The sequence below is a fragment of the Mustela putorius genome, unplaced genomic scaffold (assembly GCF_011764305.1).
Source record: "Mustela putorius furo isolate JIRA1106 unplaced genomic scaffold, ASM1176430v1.1 tig00000228_pilon_pilon_pilon, whole genome shotgun sequence".
NCBI classification, from domain to species: domain Eukaryota; kingdom Metazoa; phylum Chordata; class Mammalia; order Carnivora; family Mustelidae; genus Mustela; species Mustela putorius.
This window is the reverse complement of record NW_025421322.1, coordinates 5,796,825-5,818,102: the sequence shown is the minus strand read 5'-3', so window position 1 is coordinate 5,818,102 and position 21,278 is coordinate 5,796,825. Positions and strand designations below refer to the sequence as shown.

At 40.0% G+C, this 21,278-nt stretch overlaps 1 protein-coding gene across 4 annotated transcripts; it reads left to right on the top strand.

The window, feature by feature from the left end:
- The first annotated feature begins 9,821 nt into the window (after window positions 1-9,821).
- ZNF706 (zinc finger protein 706) lies at window positions 9,822-17,308 on the top strand. Of its 4 annotated transcripts, none has more exons than XM_004768884.3 (4): window positions 9,822-9,958; window positions 13,931-14,067; window positions 16,199-16,306; window positions 17,001-17,308. In XM_004768884.3, the coding sequence occupies exons 2-3, from the start codon at window positions 13,933-13,935 to the stop codon at window positions 16,292-16,294; spliced, it is 231 nt and encodes a 76-aa protein (XP_004768941.1). In that variant the 5' UTR covers window positions 9,822-9,958; window positions 13,931-13,932; the 3' UTR covers window positions 16,295-16,306; window positions 17,001-17,308. The 4 variants fall into 4 exon arrangements, with proteins under 4 accessions (XP_004768941.1, XP_044933929.1, XP_004768940.1 ...); XM_045077994.1 differs by lacking the exon at window positions 9,822-9,958 and adding an exon at window positions 10,414-10,546; XM_004768883.3 differs by lacking the exon at window positions 9,822-9,958 and adding an exon at window positions 10,777-10,913.
- The last annotated feature ends 3,970 nt before the right edge of the window (window positions 17,309-21,278 follow it).

Here is a 21,278-nt window from a genome sequence, read left to right as displayed (position 1 = left end):
CTGCCAGCACTGTGCAGTCAGTAGACTTCTGGCAAAACCAGACCCATCAACTAGACCAGGACAGCTTTATGGTTAAAATCAAGGCAAAGGCCATCACCCAATAGACACCTGTATGAATTCTTGTCTGGGCAAGAATGAAACACTCCACTTTGTTTTGGTGTTTCCACCTGCTTAAGAGGAATAATGTAACGGCACCAAGGATAGACACATTAAATTTGGATACACTCTTCTCCCTAGCTCATTCAGCTGCCTGAGAGTCTGAAGATAAAGGATGGCATGCAGAGAACTAGAAAAATGGAGTGCTGGAACCGGAGGCGCGTCCTTACCTGGAATGAAAAGTAGAGACTCATCCAGGGAGATGCCGAGGGCGCTAATAATACCTTCTTAGAATGCCTGGAGCTATTCATCCATCTTTCAGAAGCACTGAGCACTGTGAAAACATACATACTGCCTGGAAACAAACATGGTTAGAAAATTATCAGAAATACAAACCATTTTGTTCATTGAGTCTGTTTTGTCACAGTAATGCAGGCACACAGTAAAGACATACTACTAGTCCTACAAGACTAGTTATGAAAAACACCACTTTTTTGCCTGCCAAATTCTCTTTTCAGCCACAGCTCTATAGGGTACCTTCAGTCAGTTCTTTTGGGATTTATCTCTTTACCTCTAAGTAACATACTATATGATTTCTTGAAAGTTTTTCCCAGTCTAGGCATTATCGAGGGAGTTCCCACTGTGGCAAATGAGAACTTCGCTCTCTTTTCTCAGTGCTCTTCCCACCCGCTTTGGCCCCATCATGCATAGACTGCTCATTCCCCCCTCCTCCCAGTTAAGTTATATCTGTAGTTATAACTGTGGTTAGATCTACATTTATGTCATTATCGCTATGTAAATGCGATTACACCGTGCTCTGTGATACTTAGGAGGACTCCTAACCTAGTATGGAGGGATCATTCAGGCATACAGTCATTCAACAAGTGTATATGGGATGCCCATACGATGCCAAGCGCTGTGCTCAATGCTGGCTACACAAAAAGAGCTATCGCACCCACCGCTGTGTTGTAGGATAGTCAGCCTGGTCTCTGGAGCCAGACTGCCAGGGGTCAAATCTTTTCCATTTACTGGTCAAGTAATCATGGGTAACTTACTTAACCATTTTGTACTTAGTTGCCTAAGATTCATTGAGAGGATTAAGTGAATGAAAATGTGTACAGTACATGTAACAGTACCTGGTAGACAGTAGGCATTATATAAGTGTTAATATATCATTGTTTTAGAGGTCAAATGGGGGGTGCCTGGGTGGCTCACTCGGTTGAGTGGCTGCGTTCGGCTCAGGTCATGATCCTAGGGTTCTGGGATTGAGTCCCACATCAGGCTCCCAGCGTGGTGGAGAGCCTGCTTCTCCCTCTCCCTCTGCTTACTGCTCTGTCTGTTATCTCTATGTCAAATAAATAAATAAAATCTTTAAAAAAAAAAAAAAAGAGGAAGTCAAATGGGAAGGGTGCCCATGTGGCTCTGTCGGTTAAGCATCTACCTTTAGCACAGGTCATTATCTTAAGGTTCTGGGATCAGACCCCATGTTGGGGCTCCCTGCTAAGGGGGAGTCTGCTTCTCTCTCTTCCTCTGTACACAATCTCTCTCTTTCAAATAAATAAATAAAAGAAAAAAGCCGGGGATGTTCCTGGGTGGTTTGGTCAAGCATCTGTCTTTGTTTCAGGTCATGATCCCAGGGTCCGGGCTCTCTGCTCAGCAGGGAGGCTGCCTCTCCCTTTCCCTCTCTCTGCCGCTCTGCCTACTTGTGCACTTTCTCTCTCTTGGTCAGATAAATAAATAAAGTCTTTAAAAAAATCGAATGGAAAGGAGAAATGTACACATATATGTATACATTCCACAGACATATATATACACATCTACATTTAATTGTGTACGTATGTACATGTGTTTATGTATATGTGAGTATGATCTCTATATTTACAATAAACTACATAGCATGATAAGTGTCAAGAATGAAAAGCACAGGGTGCTAAAGGACATTAAATCAGAGGAATCCTTATTTACTTGTTTGTTTATTTATTAACACTAAATATATTCAGTGTTTATTGCATGTCAGTTATATGTCAATAAAGCTGTTTTTCAAAAGTACCTGGAGGTTTTTCTTCATTCATTAGTCTACCCTTAAAGGAACCAGTATCCTTGATGCCAGCCATTTAAATACTGTTCTACACCCCACCCCCATTATAGCTTTCCCATTTTTTGCTATTAAACATTTTTACTTTTATGAACATAGTAGATGAGGTATAAATTTTCCCCTTAGAATTGCCTTTTGCATTTGTGTTTTTTTCTTTTAGTATAGTTGACACACAATGTGACATCAGTTTCAGATGTACAAATAGTGGATTAGACAAGTTTATACATTATGCTACATTCAAGTGTATACATTATGCTATATTCACCACACGTGTAGCTATCATCTGTCACTGTATCTTACTATTACAATATTATTGACTATATTCCCTATGGTGTGCTTTTTATTCCCATAACTTATTCATTCCATAACTGGAAGCCTGTATCTCCCTCTCCCCTTCACCCATTTTGCATATCTCCCCATTCCTCCTCTCCTCTGGAAACCATCAGTTGATTATGTATTTGCAGGTCTGATTTTGCTTTTTGTTTGTTTATTCAATTGTTTTTGTTTTAGATTCCATATATGAGTGAAATAATGTGGTATTTGTCTTTCTCAACCTGATGTATTTCACTTAGCATAATATCCTCTAGATCTATATTGTCTCGAAAGCCATGATCTCATCTGTTTTCACGGCTATGTAATACTTCTGTGTGTGTGTTTGTGTGTGTGCTATATCTTCCTTATCCATTTGTCTATCAAAGGTCACTTCCATATCTTAGCTATTGTAAATAGTGCTGTAACAAACATAGGGGTATATATATCTTTTTAAATTAGTGCTTTTGTTTCCTTTGGGTAAATACCCAGGAGAGGGAACACACAACACCCAACATTGGCTCATATGGTATTTCCATTTTTAAGTTTTTGAGGAACCTCCATACTGTTTTCCACAGTGGCTGCACCACCTTATCCCACCAACAGCATATGAGTGTTCCTTTTTCTCTACACAGAGGACCCCTCATTTTTTTTTTTTTTTAAAGATCCTTCATTTTTAAGTAATCTCTACACCCACCACGGGGCTTGAACTTACAACCTCGAGATCAAGAGTCGCATGCTCTACTGACTGAAGCAGCTAGGCACTCCCAGAGGAATCTTCTTGTAGATGGGAGCGCAAGGCAGGAAGGCTTCTCTGAGAATGCGATATTGCAGCCGGAATTCAAAGAGGGAATAGAAAGCAGCCATACTGGAAGGTGGGGCATGGCCATCCAAGAGAGGGAAGCGCATATAGCAAGGCCCCATGGTAGGGAAGAGCTTGTCAGCTGAGCTGGAGCATAGCAAGAGAAAAGAATTTCAGGAGCCTAGAGAAGCCTTTGTGTGTCATGATAAGAAGACTGGATCTTATTCTGTGTGCCATAAATGGCCTGTGAAGAGTTTTAAGCACAAAAGTATCCCGAGCAGATCTGCATTTTTAAAAGATCGTTATGATTGCCTAGAAGTAATTGTACTAAAGGGGAGCTGGAGAGGTTCTCCATTTCCCAGCAAGTTAATTGCTCCAGACAAACCATATGAAAGATGGTGACTTGGACTAGAATAGTGGTGGTGTAGATGGTGAAAAGTGGACAGAGTCAATGAATATTCTGGAATTGAGTCAACATGTTTTGGCAATAGATCAGAAGTGGGGGATAAAGGATTGAGAAGGGGCAGGCAAACAACAAGGTTTTGAAATGGTTATCCCAGTGGGTGGCACTGTCTTTACTGAGGTGGGATAAAGTAAATGAGAAGGAGATTTGGGCAAGGCAGTGGAGAGAATATTGGACATTCCAGTATTCGTTATTCAAAATCACTTTTAAGAAATATAACAGCTTTATTAAGATATAATCCACATAAGATACAAATCACTCATTTAAAGGGCACAATTCAGTGGTATTCCGTATATTTTGAGTTATATAATCATCACCACAGTAATTTTATTTTATTTTAAAATTTTATTTATTTATTTGACAGAGATCACAAGTAGGCAGAGAGGCAGGCAGAGAAGGGGGTAGGGGGAAGCAGGCTCCCTGATGGGCAGAGAGCCTGATGCAGGGCTTGATCCCAGAACCCTGAGATCATGACCTGAGCCGAAGGCAGAGTGTTAACCCACTGAGCCACCCACATGCCCCGCAATCAATTTTAAAACATTTTCATCATTCTGAAAGAAAGTCCATGCCCATTACCAGGCACTTCCCATTTCCCTCCAATTCTCCCAGCCCTAGGCAATGACTAATCTTTTTTATTTTTATAGATTTGCCAATTTGGGACATTGCATATAAATCAAATCATCATCATACAGTATGTGGTCTTTTGTGCATAGTTTCTTTCACAGAGCATAACATTTTCAAGATTTGTCCGTGTTGTAGCATGTCTTCATGCTTTGTTTCTTTTTATGTCTGAATGATATTCTATTTTGTGGATATACCACTTTTACTTATCATCTCATCACTTGATGAAAATTTGGGTTGTGGGATGCCTGGGTGGCTCAGCTGGTTAAGCATCTGCCATCGGTTCAGGTCATGATTCCAGAGCCCTAGGATCAAGTCCAGCATCCTGCTCCTTGCTCAGCGGGAGCCTCCTTCTCACTCTGCCAGCCGCTCCCCTGCTTGTGCTCTCTCTCTCTCTCTCTGACAAATAAACAAATAAAATCTTTTTTTAAAAAGTGAAGAAAAAAGAAAATCTGGGTTGTTTCTACTTTTTAGCTACTACGAATAGCAAAAATGCTGTTTTGAGCATTCATGTACAATTTTTATGTGGATGTATGTTTTCATTTCTCCTGAATATAGATGTAGGAAAGGAATTCTTGGGTCATAGGGTAACTTTTAGAGTTAACTTTTAGGTTTAACTTTTAGGTTAAGTTAGTTAACTTTTAGGTTTAACTTTTTGAGGAACGCCAGAATGTTTCCCAAAGAGACTACACCATTTCACATTGCCACCAGCAAGTACGAGGGTTCCCGATTTTCCCGGGACTCCGGGATCATGACCTGAGCAAGGCATTCCAACACTTAGCCACCTGTCCCAATACCTTTTAATTTTAGCTATCTTTGTACGTGTGAAGTACTATCTCAGTATTTTGATTTGCATTTCCCTGAGGGCTAAAAATGGTGAGCATCTTTCCTTGAATGCATTGGTCATTTGTATGTCTTCTTTGAAGAAATATCTAATCATATTTGTTGCCCATTTTTAAAAATGGGTTCTTCTTTTTTTTTTTCATCTTCAGGGATGGTGGGCAGGACAGAGGGAGAGGAAGAAAGAATCCTAAGCAGGCTCAATACCCAGTGCAGAGCCCAGCCCAAAGCTGAGCTGGATCCCATAGCCCTGAGATCATGACCTGGGTTGAAATGAAGAGTTGGACATTAATAAACTGAGCCACCCAGGCACCCCTGGGTCACTTCTTTTGTCATGAATGCTTTTGATGTCATATCTAAGAAGCCTTCACCTAACCCCAGGTCATGCAAATTTATTCCCATATTTTCTTCTAAGGATCTTAGACTTTTAGCATCTACATTTAGGTCTGTGATTCATTTTTATTAATTTTTGTATATGGCATGAGGTAGGGATCCAATTTCATTCTTTTGCATGTGGATATTCATTGTTGCAGCTCCATTTGTTGCAAAGACTACTCCTTCCCTGTTGAATTTTCTTGGCATCTGTGTTGAAGTTAATATGAGTATTTATTTCTGGGTTCTCAATTCTATCCCATTGATCTACATGTTTGTTCTTATGCCAGTACCACAGTCTTAATTACTAAAGCTTTATAGCAAGTTTTGAAATTGGGAAGTGTAAGTCCTCCAAGTTTGTTCCTCTTTTTAACATTGTTTTGGATATTCTGATATAAGGAAAAAACAGACTCCTCCTCCCTGTGTCTCCTCTACTCCCAAAACTTCACTACCACACTACTTCCCTTCTGACACCAAGTATGTAGGTTGTCCAACATCAAATAATTTTGCAACACCAGCTAGGCCTCCTACAATTTATTGCCCACCTGGGGATAGCATCAGGTCCCACAGGTTAAGAGCTCAGCCCTCTAAGACTGCCCCCCTATCTCTCTTCAGATGTCAATAGTAAGTTCAGGTCATTTCCTGCGCATCTGATTAGCCTGCTATAAATCAGGGGTTCCCGTGATCATCTCCTTAGATTTGATTAATTCACTGGAACAGCTCGCAAAACTCAGAGAAACATTTACTTATGTTTAAACTGTTATTGTAAAAGATACTATAAAGGATGCAGATGTGCAGCCTGATGAGGAGGAACACAGGGCAAAGTTCAGAAGAGTCCCAAGTGCAGGAGCTTCTATCTCCATGCAACTGGGGTATGCCACCTTCCCAGCACGAGGAAGCTCTTCCAGGTTTGCTCAACAGTTTTATAGAGCTTAATCTCCAGGCCCTCCTCTTTGCGTCCCCAGAGTTTTGCAGTTAGGGCTGGAAGTTTTCATTCTCTAATCATCTGGTCTATCTTGGGAGGAGTCCTATCCTGACACCATCTGGGGCCCCACCCTAAGTCACCTCATTAGCATAAATTTAGGTCTGCTCAAAAGGAACTTCTTATGAATGACAAAGGACACTCCTCTCTTCAGGAAATTCCAAGAATGGGGTCAAAGACGAAATATATTTCTTATTTTACCACATCTGAGTTCCTTGGAATTTCCAGCTGGTTTTCAGAATAAGGTTGTTGATTTATGCAAAAATAACAGCTGAGATTTTGATAGGGGAAGCACTGAATCTACCGATAAAACTGGGAAATATTGCCAGTTTTACAATATTAAATATTTTGATCCATGAACATGGAATGCCTTTCCATTTATTTGGGTTTTCTTTAAGTTCTTTCAACAAGGTTTTGTAGCATTTAGGGGTGCATGGGTGGCTCAGTGTGTTAAAGCCTCTGCCTTCCGCTCAGTTCTTGACCCCAGGGTCCTGGGATGGAGCCCCACATCGGGCTTTCTGCTCGACGGGGAGCCTGCTTCCTCCTCTCTCTCTGCCTGCCTCTCTACCTACTAGATCTCTGTCTGTCAAATAAATAAATAAAATCTTTAAAACAAAAACAAAAACAATGTTTTGTAGCATTCAGATATAAGTTTTGCACTTCCTTTTGTAAATTTATTCCTAAGTAGTTTGTTCTTTTTGATGCTATTCTAATAAATTGCAATATTTTTAAAACTGATTTTAACATCTCTGAAATTGAGGTGTATTATACAGTCAAGGGTATCTTAGTATTATGCCATAGTTCAAGTGGCAGTATTTTTTTTTTTTATCTTGGTGGAGATGTGACTTACAATCAACAGCTTCTTTGATTCAGTACTATATTGTGTTAAATGTGAAATGTCTATAAAACATTAAAGTGGAAATGGAAAATGGGCATTTGGATATATCAGTTTAGAAATCAGAAGAGAGGATTGAACTAGTAGATAGATACAGGGTTCATTATTGAAAGCCATAAGGGTGAATGAGATCCCTCCGGGGAAACAGTGTAGAGAAAACAAGGTATTCCAGGTTGCAGCCCTGAAAAATTGCAACAAGAAGTTGATTATAGGAATAAGAGCTAGAAAAGGAAAAAATTTTGTTTTAGGTTTATTGTTGTCATTATTGCTGTTATTATGTATCATTTAATGGAAAGACCTATGGGGCCAGTACCCTGCCTCTTTTACACTTTAATGAACCTCTAAGCTAAGCACTTTACCATATTTAGATTTTAACCTACATGCCACAGATAAATTGGGGAAAGTGATTCAGAATAATCTGTTCATTTGAAAAATAATTTATTGATTGGCCATCAGCTCTTTCAGCCCTGAAAATCAAACAGGAATACAAATAAATAAGTCTTTCAGGTCTTCAGAGAAGCATTTTAATCTGATGCTGATTTTGGTTTGAAAACAGGCATATGCTTATTGGATATTAACCTAGAGTAACTGTCTAAAGGTAGAAGAGAACCAGTCAGTAGAAATACTGCAGCATTCACAATTAAAACTAGCAATGTGTATAAAAATCCTTCTAAGGCATTCCTATCCCATTTGCTGTCACATTTCTAGAGAATAAGTAGGACACCAGCTGGTAGTAATGCTAATTCATCCGCCTTTCATTTACTGTTTGTCACTTCTCAGACGCTGAATCTTATCCATTCCTTTTTCCCCTTCATACTTCAAATGCCCTAACCAACATAAAGTTATAGTCATACCATATCCTCTAGGCAGTGGTTTTCAAACAGGGGAGATTTTGACCCCAAAAGGACATTTGGAAAGGTATAGAGATATTTTTTATTTGTCACAACTGGAGATAAGAGCTACTAACATCAAAAGTGTACAGGACAGGGATATTGTCAAACATTCTACAATCCCTAGGACAGGCCCCCATAAAAACAAATGATCTAGCCCAGAGCATCAGTAGTGCCAAGGTTGAGAAACTCTACCAATGGAGGCAAGTTTTGATATATATGAACTTTCTCGAGACAAGGTCCTTAGCTTTTCCCAAATTCTCAAAGGTGGTATAATGCAGAATTTTAAGAAACACTGACATAAATGGGAATTTCATATAGGCTGCAGTAACAAGCGGCATAGTAATACCACTTCACAGCAAAAATCACGTCTCTAGTTATGACTTAGCCCACTAAATCTCTCTGTCCCTTTCCAATGCCCATGCTGATTCATGGCTAGACAGAGATCTTCGGATTTCCTGTGTCTAGACTGAGTACCTCATACTCTTATTAGCAGATTAATATAGCTATTATGGTTATGGTGACTCTTGATTTAAGCTAGAACTTTATGGTATGTCAAAAGTTTTGATTTCTTTAGATACCTCCAGTTCATCTGGTCAATATCCATTTAATCAGTGCCGACTATGTTTAGCACACCGCTAGGCTCTGGGCATAGAGTGATGAAAATGAGCTTGCAACTCAATACTGGAAAGGTATCAATAAAATTTAAACATATAACTTAAAACTGCAGTATGGGAGAGGTGTGAAAGGTAAAGGTGAGAGAGGCTGAAATGAGGATAAGGAAGGACTTAAAAACCAGATCATTGTATGCCACCCAAATGAGAAAAGCTGCTAACTCCTTTCCGGTTGTTCTAAACAATTCTGTAATCTCTATATCCCAGTCCTGCTCACTTGGGATACATATTTTAAACCAGCTTCTCCTGGGCACTGACATGCAAGTGGGAGAGTGGATGCTATCAGCAAGGTGAGAACGTCAGATGTAAAAGCTTCCCTTTCCTTGTTACTAATAAAATCAAATTATAAACCAGTGTTGGGGGCGGGGGAGAGAAGGGCCGCAGTGAAATAGAATAAAGCCAAAGTCTGAAATGCCATTTGCAGGTATCAGCAGATTACAGACTCAGTTGTTCCTAATCACATACTGGAAGTTAGCGGTCATGGCCTGTAAATCATAGAGACCCCCCCCCCAATTCAATTTAACCATTTCCAAATATTAGCAACTCTGTATGATGTTAGGATTCAGCTAAAGCGGTCGCGGTACCCTAGCCAGCAACACTAAGACAAGCTGGAATCCTGAACTCACTAAAACCCCCCGATTGGTAAAAATAACCGGAGTTTCCGTGGGAACGACGCTGGGGGTTGGCCGGTGAGAGAACAAAGGCTGCGCGGCCCTATTAGGGTCCGCTGGGCCCGCTGGCCGCACTGGGGGCTGGGGTGGCGGCGGTGGTGCCTCCGGGTGGCTGGCTCCCCGGTACCCCACGCCGCGGCGGCGCTGGCGCACCTCTCCGGGCCGGTGCCCGGGCTGCTGCATAGGAGGGCGTCGGCGAGGCGGGAGGCGATAAAGGACGCGGGGACCGAGGCCGGGCCGCCGCCCTAGTGAGTGAGCTGGCAAGCGGCTTGTGAAACACGCCGCAGGCCGTCACCCAGCAGGACCGGGATCACGCGGCTCCCGGGGCCGGCCGAAGCCGCCGAGATAGAGCACGCGGGAGGGGAGGGGCGCCGGGGACAGAGGGCGACGTCCCCTGCAGTTTCCCTCTCGTAGGGGCCGCCGTCGCCGTCAGGCCCCGCCCCCTGACGCTTATGTAATAGGGGCGCGCTGCCATTGGCCCGCGCGACCGGAAAGGGCGCAGGCGTGCGAGCAGGGGAGGGGCGCGGGAGGTGGCCGCAGCAGGAAGGCGCGTGGGCGGCGAGAGCAGGCGGGCGCTGGGGCGACTGGGAGAGTTGCGCGGCGTGCGCGGGCACGAGCGTAGTGGCCTCCCCCGAGGCTGAGGCGGCGGCGGGCGCGCGCGCGGCGGCGGCGGCGGGTGCGAGGCGCGGGCTGTTGTGCTCTCCTCTTTCCCCTCCTTGGCGGGTGGAGGAGGCCGAAGCGGTGCTGGGCGCTCTCCCCGTTCCTCTCCCTGCGGCCACCTCCCCCGGCCCTCTCGCGCTGCGCGGTCTCTCCGACGCAAGACTGTCCCGGCCCGGGTGAGCGGCTGTGGGGGCGGCGCTGACGCCGCAGGACGTCCGGGAGCCGGGGTGGGGGCCTGGCGGCGAGGTCGCGGCGGGTCGCGAGGGGCCGCCGGCCTCCCCGCCTCCCAGGCGGCGGCCGGGCCCGTCTTGTCCCGGCGCGGGCCGCGGGCTGGAGGGAGAGCTCGGGCGCCTGCCAGGCCCTGCAGGTGGCCGGGTTGCAGGCCGCCGGCGGCCGTGGCGCGGAGCGGTAACCTTACCCCTTGGCGACAGCAGCTGGTCGGTTTCTCGAGGCCGGGGCTCCCCGCGGCCGAAGAGGCCGGGTTTGGGGCAGCCAGAGCCTCCGGGAGGCGCGTCTCGGGCCGGGGTCGGTGAGGAGTGGCGGGTAGGTGGGGGCTGCGTGGCCGGACCGAGGAAGGGGCTCCCCGACGCGGGAGAGGCGGGCTGGGAAGGGAAGGTGGGCCGGGCTGCCGCTGGGGTTGGTCAAGTGTTGGGCGAAATAGATCTTACTCCCGGTGCTTTCCTCTTCCCTCCCCGAAAGGATGTAGTTAAAAGCTAGGGTCAGGATGTGGATCACTGCCTGGGCCTCCTCGTTTCAGATAGTTACGGAGAATGATCCTACTTCCTGAATCCCAAATCTTTTTTTACTCCGTTGTTTTTGGTTTTGAGAGGATCTTTGGAGGCAATACTTACTTGTTGCCTCCTGTAAGAGCTCTTCATTTTAGAACTCTATTCTTCTCCTTCCCTCTTTGCAGCCCTCTAAGCCACACGAAGAGTTACATTTAAAAAAACCTGCGTTTAAGGTGTTTGTAAATGACTTGTTGGCCCTCAGTTGTGTATAATCAAGAAGTGCTTAAGAGTTTGTAGAAAATTCGATTGGCCTGCGAGTAATCCCAGAGTTGAGCTGTCCAAAAGCAGGTGGCTTGTTCGTTTGCATTTCTGCTTTCAGAAAGGAAATCAATGCAGTGAGTTGTTAGAAGTTAGGGGCCTACCCCACGCGTTTAGACTGTTGATTCGATTTCCTTTACAGGGTTTTCGGTTTTAAAAATAAGAATAAGCTACCAGTCTTCACTTATTAAAGCTTTTATGGTTTTATTTGTTACTGTTAGATGGCAATGGAAAATGGGTTAAATCTATTGTGTAATGTTATATTTTAGGAGAAGCCCTAAATGGAAAAGTTAAAAATAATGTTGTGTATCTCATTACATTGTACAGATCACTGCAAGAAAATGGTAACAAAATAGTTAATATCTTGTAATTATCAAAGAAACTTCTGGAATTGGCATAAAATAGTTGAGGTTACCCACAAAATCATTATGTTAGCATGTGTAGCAGACATTGTGTAGAAGAGTTCAGATGCATGAGAGGACTGAAGTATTCTGACAGAAGGTACTAATAAAAAGATGTTATGAAATATTGGGATATGTAAAGATTGAATACCTATTATCATCCAAATGATACTTAAGTATTCAAATCTGTTTCTGTGGGACTAGGTTCCGCATGCTTGCCATACCATTTGTACTTAAATATACATTTAAAAAGAATCATAACATTTGACTTGGGATTAATAAAGATTTGGCTTTATGAAAACTAAAATGGTAATTTAGTTTTCAAGGAGTAACACATCTGGTAATATTTACTATTATTTGGGAATAAACTAGGCTAGCATACTAAAAATTTTTATAGTTTGTTGAACTATTCAACTGGGACTTCTTAAAAAGGCATTGATCCTCTTGTATGTTTTATTTAACTTTCAATTTTGTGTTAAATACTAGTGGAGAATTTGCCCAGGCAGTGTATTTATTTTGTCAGTTTCCCTTTTTCTTTTTGGGAGAGGCCTGTGTGTTTGTATGAAATGCTTTGACTTTATATCCATTAACTAATTAGGGTTTTAGTCAGAAAAAAAAGCCAGCCCTGTTTTCTTGTAAAGGTGATCTAGTGCCAGTTTATGTTCATATCCCACAATGATTTAAAAGCTTAAAACTTAACTGCAGTGCTAGTCAAAGGTATATATAGGAATTGTACATAGGACTCAATTTCAATATATTTAAAAAGCCTTTGGTGCCCATAGACTCCTTATGAGCAGTTTTAGTTCATGTTGTCTAATAGAAGATTTTATTTATATTTTTATTTTATTTTAATTCCAGTATAGTTAACATACAGTGTTGTATTAGTTTCAGGTATTCAATATAGTGATTCCACAGTTCTATACATGCTCAGTGCTCATCATAAGTCTTCTGTTTAATCCCCATCACCTATTTCACCCATCCCTCCACCCTTCTCCCCTCTGGGAATCATCAGTTCTCTATAGTTAAGAGTCTGTTGATTGATTTGAGAAGTCTTTAATTTTAATGAAGAAGTAGAAGTAACATTTTCAGTAACAATTTTTAACCCATTTTGCTTCATTTAAGACTATTCGTAAAAAGCAAAAGTATCTCTACCTTTTTTACAAGGTTCATTCCCTCAACTGGAAACTGATTTAATTTTGTTTAATAATTTCCCCAGCAATGCTGCAAAGACCAATTTTTTAGGAGGATTTAGGATAGCACAGTAGTTTTTATGGAACCTGAAGTATTTAAGAGAACAGTTCCCATTGCTCTTAGGATTTCCTTCAGAAGCTTTAGATGACAGCCTTTATTTCTCTTAAAGTTGTAAAAGTCTTAATTCACAACAGTGAAAACCAGAAAGGGAAGGTACTTTGAAAAGTGATCAGGCAAATGCTTGGGTAAAGGCACTAAGCTTCTCTGGTAAATTTTTGAAGATTATGTATAGCAGGGTGCACAAATCTCAGATGTACAGCTCGATGAATTATCACAAGTGAGCACATTGTATAAGCATTACCCAGATCAAGATAGAGAACATATCACCACCCCATAGATCCTCCCTCCTGCCCTTTTCTCCCCAGTCAGTATCTCCTAGATTAGCTTTGCCTGTTTTAAATTTTATACAACCTATATTCTTTGTATCTGGTTTCTTTCTCTTAACATTGGATACAACCATGTTGTTACTTGTAACAGTTCCTTTTTGAATGCAGTGTAGTATTCCATTGTATAAATACACCATAAGTTACATATCCATTTTACTAGGAACTGGCATTTGGGTTGTTTCCAGTTTTGGAAACCGGTGCTGTGAACTTTCTTGTACTGTTTGGATGTCTATGTACATTCGTATTTCTGTTAGATATATACTGAGAGTAAAATTGTTGGGTTATAGAGTAGATAACTACCAGTTTGCCACAGTGGTTGTATTAATTTATTCTCTACTAGCATTGTATGCGAGAATTTGAAAAGCCACACATTTTCATAGATCCCTCTATAAAATTTAAGTCTTCAACTCTGAGAGTGTTACCATACTTAGGTTACTCTGTGTTAATCACTCTAATGCCTCAAGTTCTGTTTTTAGATATGGCTCGTGGACAGCAGAAGATTCAGTCTCAGCAGAAAAATGCCAAAAAGCAAGCTGGACAAAAGAAGAAACAAGGACATGACCAAAAGGCTGCTGCCAAAGCTGCCTTAATATATACCTGCACTGTTTGTAGGGTAAGGGGAAGTGAAAGACCGTTTTCCTGTGGACAGTTCTTTCCTTAGATATTGGTTTTATATAGGTTACAATTTTGCAACTATGGCAAAATAAATAGTAGATTGAAGAATTGGCTATTTTAGAGGTCTATATTCAGTTGTCTATTAAACAGATTTTTTTTTTTTTTTTTCTGAATGGCTCCTATGGCCAGGCATAGTTCTCCAGGTATCTGGGAAAGGGAGTGAACAAAGCAAAGTCCCTTTCCTCATTTAGAATAAAGATGTCTTCAGGGCGGATACTGCACTTTGAACTTTGTAAGGAAATCAGATCTACATTTTTTTTCCTTTTTTTTTTCTCTTTTTTAAAAGATTTTATTGACAGCGATCACAAGTAGGCAGAGAGGCAGGCTGAGAGAGAGGGGGACACAGGCTCCCTGCCGAGCAGAGAGCCTGATGCAGGGCTCGATCCCAGGACCCTGAGATCATGACCTGAGCCGAAGGCAGAGGCTTAACCCACTGAGCACCCAGGCGCCCCCAGATCTATATTCTTAGTTTACAGCTACGCAGGATACAAGTGAAATATCTCTGGTTATGAGTTGACTTTTTTCTTCCCTAAATTCGTAGTGGGATGTCTGTAAAACTATATGGAGTATATTGACATTGAGAGCTTTTACTAGAATTAATGCCTGTTATTACATTTGAAGAATAGTCATAACTACCGTCAAGTGCTTATCAGGTATTTTACAGGTATGAGCCCATTAATCCACTTAACCACCCTATGAGATAAAGGACTTTTTGTTCTCATTTTACAGAAGAAGAAACTGAGTCATGGGCATTAAATAACTTGTGCACAGTGATCTAGCTAGTACAAAGAAGAGCTGGGATCTGAACCCAGGCAGTCTTGTTCCAGAGCCCACCCTCCAGACCACTATACCACACTGCCTTTCAGAGAAGTTTTTCTTGGGGTGCCTGGGTGGCTCAGTCGGTTAAATGTCTGCCTTCTGCTCAGGTCATGATCTCCAGGTCCTTGGATTGAGCCCCGTGTCAGGCTCCCTGTTTAGCAGGGAGTCTGCTTCTCCTTCTGCGCCCCATACCCGACTTGTGCTTGCTCGCTCGCTCACTCATTCAATAAATAAAATCTTGAAAAAGTAAAAAGTTTTTCTTTAATTCAAAGTCAGAGTCTCTTTCTTGCTTTTTTTTGCTTAAGCTTAGCACCCTTAAAGTTAGTGACTGGAAGTCCCAAAAGAAAAAATACATAGGTTGATCAAATACTATGCTTACAGATACCATATGTATAATGTATTTTTTCCCAAAGCCTTATACCTGGGTACGGTTGTGGGAAGGGCTCTCAGTAAAACATGATTCCAAGAGTAAAGTTCATCGTCTGAAGGCATTACTGATGAAGTAGAAGTTCCTGACTACATAAAAATTCTCATTAAGAGAGGAAATCTATTACGTTAAATGCCTTGTTCATACTAAGCTTTGATATACTCAAAATAATGAAACCGAGCAACTTTAGATTCTGTTTGGAAAGAGGCAGGGTAAATATAAATTTCATTAAATTACTGATGAATAAATACTTTGACGTAAAAGTACTAGCCGTTCGCCTATTTAAAAACTCAAAACAGCAAAAACTTTTTTTTTCATGTTTTGTTTAATCAAATGGGCTAAAGTAAATAATTGAAGGTCCTTGCCTAGGGAAGTTGGTATAGTGTAGCATTTGAGAACTGAAGTACTAGTACTAGGTTAAAACAGGTCTTGTGCAAATTACACTCTAGGTTTTAGTTTCCTTATCCTGTGAAATGAGAGAGGATAGTAGGAACTAATTTAAGATTACTGTAGGAAGGTTCTGAGAATTGAGGTAACCTGTTTAGCATAACATTTTAAGTAAATGTTACCTGTTTGCTGTTAATCAGACAAGCAGAATACTTCATTCTGTGTGACCCACCCTTTCTTCATATGTGAAATACTGTGATACATTAGGAATCTCTTTGTTACAAGGTCCTTTTTCATATGCCAGCCACTGGTTGCAGGAACTTAAAAAGTGTTTTGAGATAATTGTCTATCATAAGCAGGTTCAGGATTTGAAAAGTTAACACATTTTTTATTTCATGAAATTCAAGTTCTTTTTTTTCTCCGTATTTTTAATTAGACACAAATGCCAGACCCTAAGACCTTCAAGCAGCACTTTGAAAGCAAGCATCCTAAGACTCCACTTCCTCCAGAATTGGCTGATGTTCAGGCATAAAGTTGTTTACAGGTAATTGACCTTTTGTGTTTTCCTTCGTTAATGTCAAGGTTGTAACAGAGCAAAATTATCTTCTCTGACTGTGAAATTAATGTGTACTTTCCAGCTGAGATTTTATTCCTTCCCCTTTTAAGTTAATGTTTATTTTTACAATTGTTAAAAGCCCATTTTCCAAACCAGTTTGATCTTCCCACTGCTTTTGAAACACCCAAGTTTAAACTGTAGCCCAAAATGGGGAGATGATGCGATGCTGGCCAACTGTGGTGCAAGAATGGAAGAGACTTACCAGCTTAAAGAAAATAACTATTACAAAGGCATTTGAGGGTCTTGCTCCCCAGAAATGATGCAGAACAATGTTCCTGAGTGCTTTGGGGCAGGTATTTTACTTCTGGTGTCTAACAGAGCTTAGTGCATTAGGACACCTGGCAAATAGAAGCATATAGTGTGTAAACTTGAGAGTTGCTTGAAAATAATCTGTGTGTTTGGTTTTGTGTTCTTTGTTTTCTCTAAGGTCGTGATGGTGTGAGATAATTATTTCTTTTCATAGTAAATTCATCAAAGATTTGTTTATAAAATCATTGACAGATGTGTCAGACTAACTTGATACCTTTGCATGTGGTGCATTTTTCTTAGACATTTGAAATGCATATAAGTTGTATTTGTGCAACTCACTACATTCACTACATATTTCATTTATGTTTTATAGGTGAATTCATGACACCTTTGACTCTTCTACTGTCTCAGACCTTAGGTAACAAACCTGCAGCTGCTTTTCTAACAAACTGTTGATCAGCAAAAATAAAGGGGCTACAGAAACACTCATTTTTATGCTGTTCCCTTTTGGGCTTCATGCAAAGACAATTCTGTGTAAATGTACAGTTGACTCTGATTTGGAAATCTGAAAATCAGTCCATCCTTGTTATAAAAAATTTTTTTACAATTGTAATTATATTGATGTTCATATTGTGTAAAATAACTCATTTAATAAAGTAGTACTTTGATTTTACAACATCACAGGATAAATGGTTCTAGAAATTCTGTTCTAACTTTCCACATTATTTGCCTTATGAAAATCTAATGGATTTGTCAGCTAGAATTGCAGGCACAGTTCTTATCTCCCTCTCTCAGCTCAGTGGCAGGTTCATTAGCTAAACTAGAACAGACCCATTCACACAGTTTTATTGGCAGCTGTTGATCTAGGTGAAGAATGACTTACCTGCTGCCTTAGTATATACCATCATGTGTCATTTATTCCTCTGTTTTCCTGTGTTTGAGGTTGGAATATTTCAACTTGCCACATGACCACAGCTGCCATCCAGGAATACCCTGTAGATGACTGATAAATTGCTAATGCGTTGGATTTTCAGTGAGCCCTTCTGAAAGATGAGGCTCTGAAGTATATGCCGTGATGAAATCAGTAGGGCTGTTATTGAATACAAAATATGATGGATCGTATGTGAACTGGTAAAGCTCTGTCTTCTATAAATTATACCAGATTCTTTCAAAATTCTTCAAGTTCATTAATTGGAAATTAAAACTCAATTTTTGAAGGATTTTTTGGAAGTTATTAATGTTTTAGCCAGTTTTTTAAACGGTTTTTCATTAACAGGAAGATTGGAATGACTTGCTGCTGGGTTAATTCCCAGAACCACCTCCCTCCTTTCCTTTGTAAGTGAATAGTTGATTTTAGGAGTTTACTTTGTGCTGGTGCCTAAAATCAAAGACTGTACAGTATGACTTCTGTCTGAACTAGAAAAGGATTAAAATGTAGGCCAATCTCCACATTCTTTTTGGCTTTGAGGATGGGGAAATGGGTTAGTAAAGATAGGTGAGGCAAATCCTACCTAGTTAAGGAAGACTAATTTCAGGGTCCTTCTAATTTGCTTTTGTCAACTATTAACTTTACTCGTGAAACTGCTTTAACTCTGTTTAAATTCTGAAGTTCATATAGGAAGAACACTCAACTATTAACTGGTAAATGCTTAGAGGCACAGATCTGCCTCTGGATTACAAAATGCATTCCCTCTCTCCGCTGTAATTCATCACTGCATTTGTTTTGTAGCTGTGCATATTCTGCCCACCTTGTTTGACTTCACTGTAAGTTTCAAGTAAGATATTTACAAGGAAAAGCTTCAGTGGCGATAGTTTCTTAGCAACTTCTATTACATTCTTACTTCAAAATAGCTTTTTATTCATGTGTTTAATTTCCTAAATTTCAGATTGAATATCTGTTACCTCCTAATATGTTGCTACCAGAACATGAGAATTTGCCTGATTGCTTGTGGGTATTATTAAAGTTCTGGTTAACATTACAATTTAAAGATTTTTAAAAGCGCTTTGACCATATGTATGTTTACATTTAGTAACAAGTCATTTAAAAACCATTCACAATTTTTTTTTTGTTTTTTTTGTTTGTTTGTTTTCCTTTTTGCTGACTGTAATTCAGAATAAAAGCTTTTTGTTCTGGTATCTAACCCTTTTTTATAAGCAGCTGAAGACACCATATATAACTTTATATCTCAGTCATAGGAAAATAGCTGCATTGGTCTTGCTTAAGACATTAATTCTCATACTTCATGTAAGGATTATTAGTACAATCCCTTTTTGTGATGTTTGAATTAAATTTGCTCTAAGGGAAAACTACAATTCTTAAGCATCCTCATTATTAAATTTGAAGATTCTTTAACAGATCACAGCAAAATTCATTATAAAACTGTTATGGTGTCTTCAAAGACTTTATAAAATCTGAGACACTGAGAGAGAATTGGTCCATTTGTATTCTGTATTTCCATTATTTGCCAAAAGAAATGGGGTCAAGATTACATTTGTTTCCATTCTACTTCCTATGGATCTATATCCCCATGTTTAACTGACACATTGGGGGTTCAGTTGTGTGCTGTAATGTCTTATTAAAGAAGATATTAAAGAAAACTAAACTAGTCTAATTTCTTCTACATTTTAGGAGATTTTTATATTGCCTCTTCCCATTTTTTTTTTTTTATTTCCTCAACTCAGAATTGTCTCGAGTATAGAATTCAGTTGTTTAAAGGCAGCAAGAGATTTTTCATTTCTCATTGTTTTTCCTGCAGTTGGTCTATTTTAGGTGTACAGAATAGTTAAGAATGAAAGGGAAAAGGTTGTCATTCTGAGACCTTTCTGTAGTGTAAGTTGTAGGAAGGGGGAAGTAATTGCTTGTTAATGCAAAAATAACACTAAAATGAAAAATACTTAGGTCAGTAAACTGAAGGAGATAACACTTTGGTTTTATATTAAAGCTGCTGCATAGCTAGTTAATCACATCATAATTCAAATCTGAGATAATGTAGCATGAGTACCGTAGAATTGGCCAACATTATTATTTTAGCCAGAAGACTTGTTTTTCATTTTTATTAGTAGGTGGAGTAGACAGCATATGTTTAAAAATGTAGTTAATATCAAGGCCTTTTTCTATAATACAGTGATAGTCACACTCCAAACTGTCACTGAAATACTATATTTAAACTACTGAATCTGAATTACTTTATTTGTGCTTGATTTTTCATTTTGGGGAGCTTTTGGTTTGGTTTGATTTTGGTCAGACACATAACTTTTTCAGGTATATAGAAATGAAGATCAGCACTAGGGGGTTGTGATTACTATGACTTTACAGTCTGAAATCTTTCAGGCTAGCCAAATTTTATCTGTTGTAAATGTTTAAGAAAAATCTTTAGCCCTTTCTATGATTTAATAAAACATCTATATACTTTATTGAGAAAATAGATGTTTTATTAATAAAAATTCAGCCTTTTTGGGTTACTATATTGAACTGAAAATTAAATGTCCTCTTATTTTTTTTTATGTAATCATTTGAGAGAGAGAGAGAGCGCGAGAGCCAGTGCGCGGGGTGGGGGTTAGTGGGAGGGGCAGAGGGAGGGAACTTTAAGCAGGCTCCATGCCCAGCACAGAGCTCAGAGCCAGACTCAAGTCTCACCACCCTGAGATCATGACCTGAGCCAAAATCAAGAGTCTGATGCTTAATCAGTTGAGCCACCCAGGTGCCCAAAAATGTCTTCTATTTTAAATGCTCTTTGGGTAAGTTGTTTACTGAGTTACCGTCTTTTTGGAGTTTTTTTGTTTGTTTGTTTTCTAGTTTCGTTTTTATCTTTAACAGCCATTCTGTAGCCCCAATTTTTTGTACTTGGTGTGGCTCCAAATTCAAAATCTGCACATATGGAGCCAGACTTCAGTCATTTATTTGTATCCATATGGGCATATCTACAATGTGAAGTGATTATGTTAAAATCCTACTACTTTCTAATCATTGTTTATGTATACACCATTATTGTTTCTATACATGTTATCATTAATAGCTTAGATTTTTGTAGACTTAGATAAAGTACCTCACTTTATCAGTGTCTTCTGTCTTGTAAAATTCTGAATGTGACTTGCATTTTGGATCTATATTATTAAAATTTTAATTAGTAGGAAGTAGGCCAACACAGTATTTCTTCTATAACTGTGTAACTGTTTTTCAAAATTAGGTCTTTAGTTAGGGTGACCATACATCCTGGTTTGCCAAAGACAGTCTTGGTTCAAATATTGATTTAGTATTAAATATCAGACTTAAACTAGATACTAAGGTGTTTCATTATAAATCTTAATATTGCCTCCTTTTACTCAATACATGTCAACCAGCTCATAGGTCACTTTTGTCAACCGGGGTGCTTTTTTAAAATGTACGTTTTTTTTTTTTTAAAGCCCTGTGGTACCTAGAAATTCTTACTCCTAAATGGAAACATGTGATACTGGCAAGGTTTGCCTTTTAAAGGCCTTTTACTATTTTTATTTAAGGTTTTTTTCCCCCCCCTTACTGAGACTTAAATATCTGGTCAGATGAACTAGATTCCAAAACCTTGAAATGCCTTTATTCACAGGCATTCCTATAAATTTAATACTGTTTGTACTAAGTTCAGACTTTTATTTCCTGATTATCATTTCACCCAAA